General features: G+C 47.4%; 1 protein-coding gene across 1 annotated transcript in view; it reads right to left on the reverse strand.

Moving 5' to 3' along the window:
- The window catches only part of LOC139392758 (anoctamin 2b), a 128,637-nt gene that overhangs the window by 10,394 nt on the left and 106,123 nt on the right, over positions 1 to 12,120 (reverse strand). The window contains exon 23 of the mRNA XM_071141003.1: positions 7,490 to 7,668. Coding sequence (XP_070997104.1) covers positions 7,490 to 7,668 — 179 coding nt within the window. The remainder of the gene's footprint in view (positions 1 to 7,489; positions 7,669 to 12,120) is intronic.

Here is a 12,120-nt window from a genome sequence, read left to right on the forward strand (position 1 = left end):
GCTTTGAAAGGCTGGTCATGGCTCACATCAACACCATTATTCCAGGCACCCTAGACCCACTCCAATTTGCATACCACCCCGACAGATCCACAGATGATACAGTCTCTATTGCACTCCACACGGCCCTTTCCCACCTGGACAAAAGGAACACCTATGTGAGAATGCTATTCATTAACTACAGCTCAGCATTCAACACCATGATGCCCTCAAAGCTCATCACTAAGTTAAGGACTCTGGGACGAAACACCTCCCTCTGCAACTGGATCCTGGACTTCCTGACGGTCACTCCCAGGTGGTAAGGGTATGTAACAGCACATCTGCCACGCTGATCCTTAACACAGGGGCCTCTCAGGGGTACATGCTCAGTCCCCGCATGTACTCCCTCCCTGTTCACTCATGACTGCACGGCCAGGTACGAATTCAACACCATCGTTAAGTGTGCTTGTGACACACCAGCGGTAGGCTTGATCACCGACAACGACGAGACAGCCTATAGGGAGGAGGTCAGAGACCTGGCAGTGTGGTGCCAGGATAACAACCTCTTCCTCAATGTGATCAAGACTAAGGAGATGATTGTTGACTACAGGAAAAGGAGGACAGAGCACACCCCCATTTTCATCGCCGGGGCTGCAGTGGAGCAGGTTAAGAGCTTCAAGTTCCTTGGTTCCACATCACCAACTAACAAACATGGTCCAAGCACACCAAGACAGTTGTGAAGAGGGCACGACAAAACCTATTCCCAGTCAGGAGACTGAAAAGATTTGGCATGGGTCCTCAGATCCTCTAAAGGTTCTACAGCTGCACCATCGAGAGCATCCTGACTGGTTGCATCACTGCCTGATATGGCAACTGCCTGGCCTCCGACCACAGGGCACTACAGAGGGTAGTGCGTACAGCCCAGTACATCCAGGACATCTATACCCGTCAGAGGAAGGACCTAAAAATTGTCAGACTCCAGCGCCAACTCTAGGTCCAAAAGGCTTGTTAATAGCTTCTACCCCCATAAGACTCATGAACAACTAATCAAAGGGCTACCCATATTTTACGCTGCTGCTACTCTGTTAATTATCTGTGCATAGTCACTTTAACTCTACCTACATGTACATATTACCTCAATTACCTCGACTAACTGGTGCCCCCTTTGACTCTGTACCGGTACCCCCTGTATATAGTCGCCTCATTGACTCTGTACCGTAATACCCTGAATATAGCCTCCACATTGACTCTGTACCGGTACCCCCTGTATATAGCCTCCACATTGACTCTGTACCGTAATACCCTGAATATAGCCTCCACATTGACTCTGTACCGGTACCCCCTGTATATAGCCTCCACATTGACTCTGTACCGTAATACCCTGAATATAGCCTCCACATTGACTCTGTACCGGTACCCCCTGTATATAGCCTCCACATTGACTCTGTACCGTAACACCTTGTATTTAGCCTCCACATTGACTCTGTACCGGTACCCCCTGTATATAGCCTCCATATTGACTCTGTACCGGTACCCCCTGTATATAGCCTCTACATTGACTCTGTACCGGTACCCCCTGTATATAGCCTCCATATTGTCTGTATATAGCCTCCATATTGACTCTGTACCGTACACCCTGTATATAGCCTCCATATTGACTCTGTACCGGTACCCCCTGTATATAGCCTCCATATTGACTCTGTACCGGTAACACCAGTATATAGACTCCATATAGACTCTGTACCGGTACCCCCTGTATATAGCCTCCATATTGACTCTGTACCGGTACCCCCTGTATATAGCCTCCATATTGACTCTGTACCGGTACCCCCTGTATATAGCCTCCATATTGACTCTGTACCGGTACCCCCTGTATATAGCCTCCATATTGACTCTGTACCGGTACCCCCTGTATATAGCCTCCATATTGACTCTGTACCGGTACACCCTGTATATAGCCTCCACATTGACTCTGTACCGGTACCCCCTGTATATATCCTCCACATTGACTCTGTACCGGTACCCCCTGTATATAGCCTCCATATTGACTCTGTACCGGTACCCCCTGTATTTAGCCTCCACATTGACTCTGTACCGTAATACCCTGTATATAGCCTCCATATTGACTCTGTACCGGTACCCCCTGTATATAGCCTCCATATTGACTCTGTACCGGTACCCCCTGTATATAGCCTCCATATTGACTCTGTACCGGTACCCCCTGTATATAGCCTCCACATTGACTCTGTACCGTAATACCCTGTATATAGCCTCCACATTGACTCTGTACCGTAATACCCTGTATATAGCCTCCACATTGACTCTGTACCGTAACACCTTGTATTTAGCCTCCACATTGACTCTGTACCGGTACCCCCTGTATATAGCCTCCATATTGACTCTGTACCGGTACCCCCTGTATATAGCCTCCACATTGACTCTGTACCGTAATACCCTGTATATAGCCTCCACATTGACTCTGTACCGTAATACCCTGTATATAGCCTCCATATTGACTCTGTACCGGTACCCCCTGTATATAGCCTCCATATTGACTCTGTACCGGTACCCCCTGTATATAGCCTCCATATTGACTCTGTACCGGTACCCCCTGTATATAGCCTCCATATTGACTCTGTACCGGTACCCCCTGTATATAGCCTCCACATTGACTCTGTACCGGTACCCCCTGTATTTAGCCTCCATATTGACTCTGTACCGGTACCCCCTGTATATAGCCTCCATATTGACTCTGTACCGGTACCCCCTGTATATAGCCTCCACATTGACTCTGTACCGGTACCCCCTGTATATAGCCTCCACATTGACTCTGTACCGTAACACCTTGTATTTAGCCTCCACATTGACTCTGTACCGGTACCCCCTGTATATAGCCTCCACATTGACTCTGTACTGGTACCCCCTGTATATAGCCTCCATATTGACTCTGTACCGGTACCCCCTGTATATAGCCTCCATATTGACTCTGTACCGGTACCCCCTGTATATAGCCTCCATATTGACTCTGTACCGGTACCCCCTGTATATAGCCTCCATATTGACTCTGTACCGGTACCCCCTGTATTTTGCCTCGCTTGTTATTTTACTGCTGGGTTACTGCTTACGTTTATTATTTTTTACTGAACACTTATTTTTCTTAAAACTTCTTAAAACATTGTTGGTTAAGGGCTTGTCAGTAAGCGTTTCACTGTGAGGTCTATTACACCTGTTGTATTCAGCACATGACAACTATAATTTGATTACATGAAACTTATGATTCTACAAACTTGTTGGATGCATTCGCTGTTTGTTTTGGTTGCGTTTCAGATTATCTTGTGTCCAATAGAAATGAATGGTAAATAAAGATGAATCAGAAAGTTAGACGTACAAATATCATACACCCCAAAAATGCTAACCTCCCCTGTTACTGCAATGGTGAGAGGTTAGCATGTCTTGGAGGTATGATATGCTAACCTCCCCTGTTATTGTAATGGTGAGAGGTTAGCATGTCTTGGGGGTATGATATAACATGCTAACCTCCCCTGTTACTGTAATGGTGAGAGGTTAGCATGTCTTGGAGGTATGATATGCTAACCTCCCCTGTTACTGCAATGGTGAGAGGTTAGCATAACTTAGGGGTATGATATAAAATGCTAACCTCCCCTGTTATTGTAATGGTGAGAGGTTAGCATGTCTTGGAGGTATGATATAAAATGCTAACCTCCCCTGATATTGTATTGGTGAGAGGTTAGCATGTCTTGGAGGTATGATATAAAATGCTAACCTCCCCTGTTATTGTATTGGTGAGAGGTTAGCATGTCTTGGGGGTATGATATAAAATGCTAACCTCCCCTGTTACTGTAATGGTGAGAGGTTAGCATGTCTTGGAGGTATGATATGCTTACCTCCCCTGTTATTGTAAGGGTGCGAGGTTAGCATGTCTTGGAGGTATGATCTTTGTGTCTTTCTCACTCGTAATTATTCACGATTCATTCAGGATTATCCGTAGCCATGGTAACATCCACATTAATGTAGAAGTGCTTAGAAACATATCTAACCACGCTCTAACCACTAGGCTACCCTGCCGCCCGAATACAACAAAAGCAAACAGCAAATGCATCCAACAAGTTTGTAAAGTCACAAGCTTGATGTAGTCATTGCGTGCTAGGAATATGGGACTGAATACTAAACGTTTGACTACTTTAACACACAAGTGAATTTGTCCTAATACTTTGTCTGTCATTTCTAAAATGGCTCCCCTTATGTGGATGAAATACCCTCAAATTAAATCTGACAGTCTGCACTTTAACCTCATAGTCACTGTATCATTTCCAATCCATAGTGCTGGAGTACAGAGCCAAAACAACCAAAATGGGTCACTGTCTCAATACTGTTGGAGATCACTGTATTTCCTCTAGATGAGTGCGTGACAGTACCAGAGGAAGTTGGACTGATTTCCACTAGTATCTCTGGGGAACAGGGCTCAAATCTGCAAAAAAAACAAGGGTCAGCCCATTCCCACCCCTCCCTCACACACACATGCACACACACGCAGCCAATTTCCGAGTGAGCCCCTTTGCCAGAAAACGTGGTGCACGCCTGATATCATTCCCCCGCTGATAAAGCCCCCAGCTTCTCTAGTTCCCAGTATGTGGCCCTGTGTGGCTCAGTTGGTAGAGCATGTTGTTCCCCCAGCTTCTCTAGTTCCCAGTATGTGGTCCTGTGTGGCCCAGTTGGTAGAGCATGATGCTCCCCCAGCTTCTCTAGTTCCCAGTATGTGGTCCTGTGTGGTCCAGTTGGTAGAGCATGTTGCTCCCCCAGCTTCTCTAGTTCCCAGTATGTGGTCCTGTGTGGCTCAGTTGGTAGAGCATGATGCTCCAGGGCTGAGGGTTTAACTCCTGCTGGGGCCACCCAGACCAAAAGATAGGTCTGCACTACTTAAAGTCGCTTTGGATAGAAGTGTCTGCTAAATGGCAGAGGGTGAACGGACAAGACATGATAATTAAGTGCCTTTGAACAAGGTATGGTAGTAGGTTCCAGGCGAACCGGTTTGTGTCCAGAACTGCAACACTGCTGGGTTTTTCACGCTCAACAGTTTCCTGTGTGTATCAAGAATGGTCCACCACACGAAGGACATCCAGCCAACATGATACAACAGTGGGAAGCATTGGAGTCGACATGGGCCAGCATCCCTGTGGAACGCTTTCAACACCTTGTAGTCCACGCCCGATGAATTGAGGCTGTTCTGAGGGCTAAAGGGGAGGAGCAACTCAATATGAGGAAGGTGTTCTTAATGTTTTGTCCACTCAGTTCACCCCCCGGGAAGATGGCATCTCTCCCTCCATCTGCCCTGTCCCCACCCGGCCCACCCCCCAGGAAGATGGCATCTCTCCCTCCATCCACCCCTGTCCCCACCCGGCCCACCCCCCAGGAAGATGGCATCTCTCCCTCCATCTGCCCTGTCCCAACCCGGCCCACCCCCCAGGAAGATGGCATCTCTCCATCCATCTGCCCTGTCCCCACCCGGCCCACCCCCCAGGAAGATGGCATCTTTCCCTCCATCCGCCCCTGTCCCCACCTGGCCCACCCCCCCAGGAAGATGGCATCTCTCCCTCCATCCACCGCTGTCCCCATCCGGCCCACCCCCCAGAAAGATGACATCTCTCCCTCCATCCACCCCTGTCCCCACCCGGCCCACCCCCCAGGAAGATGGCATCTCTCCCTCCATCCATCCCTGTCCCCACCCGGCCCACCCCCCAGGAAGATGGCATCTCTCCCTCCATCCATCCCTGTCCCCACCCGGCCCACCCCCCAGGAAGATGGCATCTCTCCCTCCATCCATCCCTGTCCACACCCGGCCCACCCCCCAGGAAGATGGCATCTCTCCCTCCATCCATCCCTGTCTCCAACCGACCCACCCCCCAGGAAGACAATGATCTGTCCTTACTGAATAGTCTCTCTTTCTTGAATAAAACGTTTCATTCATGACACAAATATAGTGTTTTCTGGGAATGGCTCATTCATTAGTCATGCTTTAACACTGGAGGGACATTCCTATAGTCTTAAAGTGGCGTGTGTTTTAAACAGACCGTCTCTACAGTACTGTTACGTAACAGAATCCCCAACAGACCTGGAGGGTCCCAGTCAGACAGACAGTAACACCCTCTGTGTTGGGTTAGAAGGATTTTAACACCAACAGGGCTGTAGGGTTCTGCCTCTACAGTTATGTAACAGAGTTCCTAACAGACCTGCAGGGTTAGGGTTATGCCATTTAGCTAATGATTTAAAGCCAGAGAGTTGGAACATTGCTGTAGGACAGACACTGTTAACTGGACCAACAACACTGATGACTAGAGAGAGGGGTGGCAGGAGAGAGAGGGGTAGCAGGAGAGAGAGGGGTAGCAGGAGAGAGAGGGGTAGCAGGAGAGAGAGGTAACAGACTGATTGATAGCTTGGGAACACCATGGATCCTCAAGCACCAGACTATAATGTCAGTCCAACCTGTTACGTTACCCAACAAGAAAAGCTAAAATTGTCCCTCAAACAGAAGGGGGAACTAACAAAGAGCCAATGACAACAACCAAAACGAATCAGGTGGGGTTTTAGGAGGGGTTATGAAAGACACTCAAGGGGCTGTCCACTAGCAACAACAACTGGAACCTACAAGATACCCACCATGAGATACACTAAATTTGCCCACTTAGAGGCCAACAAAAGAAAAACCCACACCAAACTTAGAGAGGAAGAAAACCAAAATCTCTCAAGACAACTAAAGGAGTTGACCCTCCACATCTCTCAAGACAACTAAAGGAGTTGACCCTCCACATCTATCAAGACAACTAAAGTTGTTGACCCTCCACATCTATCAAGACAACTAAAGTTGTTGACCCTCCACATCTATCAAGACAACTAAAGGAGATGACCCTCCACATCTATCAAGACAACTAAAGGAGATGACCCTCCACATCTATCAAGACAACTGGGGCGCTGGGCCAGCCACTCGTTAAACATCACAGGTAAAACACAGACTAACGCGGTGACACCAATCGATGCGCCCACCGTACTAACGAGGTGACACCAATCGGTGCGCCCACCGTACTAACGGGGTGACACCAATCGGTGCGCCCACCGTACTAACGAGGTGACACCAATCGGTGCGCCCACCGTACTAACGAGGTGACACCAATCGGTGCGCCCACCGTACTAACGAGATGACACCAATCGGTGCGCCCACCGTACTAACGAGGTGACACCAATCGGGGCCCACCGTACTGACGTACTAACGAGGTGACACCAATCGGGGCCCACCGTACTGACGTACTAACGAGGTGACACCAATCGGGGCCCACCGTACTGACGTACTAACGAGGTGACACCAATCGGGGCCCACTGTACTAACGTGCTAACGTCCAAACCTTGAGAAATAAATGGAAAACAATCCTCTGACTACCAGCGCTCCTGCACGGAGGCTTCAATGAAAGGAGAGACAACAGTGTGTGTATGTGGCACTAACCTGCAGACGGTGGTCTCAGAGAGGTATGAGGAGGTGGGGGCGTTGCCGAGTCTGAAGTTGGACACGTTGAAGTGAGAGAGGGTGTGGTCTATGAAGCCGTGCATGGTGCCTGTCTGACTGTACATGTACTGGTACACCAGCCTGGGAATGAAGTCTGAGGTAAATGAGATCACGAACGCCTGACAGGGAGAGAGAGCACAATAAAGGGAGACTGTGAGGTTGACATTTAGGAGCTTTTTCTAATCACCTAGAATCAGACTAACTCATTGATACCATTTTTATGTCTCAGCATGATCGCAAAACTGTATCTGTTGTGATCTCTATACCATAATGAGACAGACACGTTGTGATCTCTATACCATAATGAGACAGACACGTTGTAATCTCTATACCATAATGAGACAGACACGTTGTGATCTCTATACCATAATGAGACAGACACGTTGTGATCTCTATACCATAATGAGACAGACACGTTGTGATCTCTATACCATAATGAGACAGACACGTTGTGATCTCTATACCATAATGAGACAGACACGTTGTGATCTCTATACCATAATGAGACAGACACGTTGTGATCTCTATACCATAATGAGACAGACACGTTGTAATCTCTATACCATAATGAGACAGACACGTTGTAATCTCTATACCATAATGAGACAGACACGTTGTGATCTCTATACCATAATGAGACAGACACGTTGTGATCTCTATACCATAATGAGACAGACACGTTGTGATCTCTATACCATAATGAGACAGACACGTTGTAATCTCTATACATCGTTACGCGACTTTAACTAGGTAAGTTAACTAGGTATAACGGCCTACCCTGGCCAAACCCTAACGACACTGGGCTAATTGTCCTATGGGACTCCCAATCACAGCCGCTTGTGATACAACCTGGAATCGAACCAGGATCTGTAGTGACGCCTCTAGCACTGAGATGCAGTTCTTTAGACCGCTGTGCTACTCGCGAGCCTCGGGACAGAATGAGGAAGTGGATATAAAATATTTATAAAATATTGATTACTATGTATAGCTTTGTAAGACTATAAATGACCAAACACCCAGCTTTGGAGTAGTTAGATGGTCCATTTCCCTGCTTTTGAGAGGAGACTTCCAGCAATTGTGCTAAGCTAACGAGATGCTAACTTCAATGACCTCCAAACTGCATGCAGAGGAATAAAAATGGTATCCATGAGTTCATAGGACTCTGGGTAAGTAGAAAAAGCTTCTTAGCCTGTCGCTTGTTAGCATGTAGCCTGTTAGCCTGAAAGAATGTAGCCTGCTAGCCATGTTAGTGGCAGCATCATTGCTACAGAGCCACAAGTAGCCAACCCAGTCATTAACACCTCTCTATTAAAAAGCCTGGAATAACATCACTATGACAACCTCCACACCACTCTTACATCATTACCATGACAACTTCCACACAACTGTAACATGTCTACAGTGACAGTTACATCATCTCCATGACAACCTCGGTCATAATGAAAACTAACTCCAGAGAATCCAGATGGGTTCTGTCAGGGGTCGTGTGTGTGTGTATATATATAGCCTGCTAGCATGTATCCTGATAGCATTTAAGCCTGTTAGCATGTAGCCTGTCAGCCGTGTTAGTCTCCCTGGGAACCACCTACACACACGCTCACAGGCCACATGCTAACAGGTTTAAACGCTATCAAGATACATGCTAACAGGCTATATACACACACATACATGTGTGTGTGTGGTGTGTGGAGGTGGTTCCCAGGGAGAAGCTGGTCCCTGAAGGCAGATAGTGTCTTATGGTCTCTCCCTGATATGATCATATAAATCTGCTCTATATTAAACTGCCAGGGCTTACAGCCGTGAGATCACACACTGTTGTTTTAAGGTTTACAGAGGCAAAACAATCCGCATGAAACAAAGCCAACATTATTATTGAATATCACTCCAGTCTCCATTACTACACATTATCTCATCACGTCAAACAGAGAGTGATATTAGAGGAACATTATCTCATCACGTCAAACAGAGACATTACAGAGGACATTATCTCATCACATCAAACAGAGAGACATATTACAGAGGACATTATCTCATGTAGCACTAAATATTTGGGGGATTATCTGGTTGATCCATTTACAGGATGATTTGAGGATGATGTCTGGCTGGATCAGGATCTAGGATGAGCAACACCCTAAAAGGGTCTGAAAAGCAGCCGGTTATCTCTGGTCCCGTGCCGTCACTGAGCTTTAAGAGAGATATTAAGTTCTAAGAGCCTAGTGAACCTTCTGTGAGGCTGCAGAATGTTCCCCAGGCTGCAGAATGTTCCCCTGGCTGCAGAATGTTGACATGGCTGCAGAATGTTGACATGGCTGCAGAATGTTGACATGGCTGCAGAATGTTGACATGGCTGCAGAATGTTGACATGGCTGCAGAATGTTGACATGGCTGCAGACTGTTGACATGGCTGCAGACTGTTCCCCTGGCTGCAGAATGTTCCCCTGGCTGCAGAATGTTCCCCAGGCTGCAGAATGTTGACATGGCTGCAGAATGTTGACATGGCTGCAGAATGTTGACATGGCTGCAGAATGTTGACATGGCTGCAGAATGTTCCCCAGGCTGCAGAATGTTGACATGGCTGCAGAATGTTGACATGGCTGCAGAATGTTGACATGGCTGCAGAATGTTGACATGGCTGCAGAATGTTGACATGGCTGCAGAATGTTGACATGGCTGCAGAATGTTGACATGGCTGCAGACTGTTCCCCAGGCTGCAGAATGTTGACATGGCTGCAGAATGTTGACATGGCTGCAGAATGTTGACATGGCTGCAGAATGTTGACATGGCTGCAGAATGTTGACATGGCTGCAGAATGTTGACATGGCTGCAGAATGTTCCCCAGGCTGCAGAATGTTCCCCTGGCTGCAGAATGTTCCCCTGGCTGCAGAATGTTCCCCTGGCTGCAGAATGTTCCCCTGGCTGCAGAATGTTCCCCTGGCTGCAGAATGTTCCCCTGGCTGCAGAATGTTCCCCAGGCTGCAGAATGTTGACATGGCTGCAGAATGTTGACATGGCTGCAGAATGTTGACATGGCTGCAGAATCGTGGCTGAATGTCAACATGGATAACATTCAGCTAGCGGGATATACGCTGCACCGGCTAGATAGAACAGCACACTCCAGGTAAGATGAGGGGGAGAGATCTGTGTACATTTGTAAACAACAGCTGGTGCACAAAATCTAAAGAAATCTCTAGATTTTGCTCGCCTGAATTAGAGTATCTCATGATAAGCTGTAGACCACACAATTTGCCAAGAGAGTTTTCATCTAGATTTTTTGAGACTGTTTATTTTCCACCACAGGTGGAAGCTGGCACTAAGACTGCAATCAGTCAGTAATAGAAGGAAATAAGCAAACAGGAAAACGCCCACCCAGAGGTGTCACTCCTAGCGGCAGGGGACTTTAATGCAGGAAAACTGAAATCAGTCTTACCTAAATTCTATCAGCATGTTAAATGTGCAACCAGAGGGGGAAAAAAAAAAACTCTAAACCACCTTTACACCACACACAGAGACGCATACAAAGTTCTCCCTCGCCACCCATTTGGCAAATCTGACCCTAATTCCATCCTCCTGATTCATGCTTACAAACAAAAACTAAAGCAGGAAGCTCCAGTGACTCTGTCAATAAAGAAGATGATGCAGATACTAAGCCACGGGACTGTTTGTCACAGACTGGAATATGTTTCCTGATTCCTCCAGTGGAATTGAGGAGTACACCACATCAGTCACTGGCTTCATCAATAAGTGCATCAATGACGTCCTCCCCACTGTACGTACATAACCCAACCAGAAACCATGGATTACAGGCAACATCTGCACTGAGCTAAAGGGAAGAGCTGCCGCCTTCAAGGAGCGTGACTCTAACCAGGACGCTTATGAGAAATCCCGCTACGCCCTCAGACGAACCATCAAACAGGCAAAGCGTCAATACAGGACTATGATTGAATCGTACTACACCGGCTTCGATGCTCGTCAGATGTGGCAGGGCTTGCAAACTATTACAGAGCACAAAGGGAAGAACAGCCGTGAGCTGCCCAGTAACACAAACCTACCAGACGTGCTAAATCACTTCTATGCTCACTTCGGGGCAAGCAACACTGATGCATGCATGAGAGCATCAGCTGTTCTGGACGACTGTGTGATCACGCTCTCCGTAGCTGACGTGAGTAAGACCTTTATTAAAACCGGTCAACATTCACAAGGCAGCTGGGCCAAACTGATTATCATTGAGGGGGCTCCGGGCATGTGCTGACCAATTGGCAGGTGTCTTCACTGACATTTTCAACACGTCCCTGATTGAGTCTGTAATACCAACATGTTTCAAGCTTGTGCCCAAGAACACTAAGGTAACCTGCCTAAATGACTACATACCCGCAGCACTCACGTCCGTAGCCATGAAGTACTTTGAAAGGCTGGTCATGGCTCACATCAACACCATTATCCCAGGAATCCTAGCCCACTCCAATTTGCATATCACTCAAACAGATACACAGATGATGCAATCTCTATTGCACTCCACACTGCCCTTCCCCACCTGGACAAAAGGAACACCTACGTGAGAATGCTATTCATT

The sequence above is a fragment of the Oncorhynchus clarkii genome, chromosome 33 (genome assembly GCF_045791955.1).
Source record: "Oncorhynchus clarkii lewisi isolate Uvic-CL-2024 chromosome 33, UVic_Ocla_1.0, whole genome shotgun sequence".
Classification (NCBI taxonomy): Eukaryota; Metazoa; Chordata; class Actinopteri; order Salmoniformes; family Salmonidae; genus Oncorhynchus; species Oncorhynchus clarkii.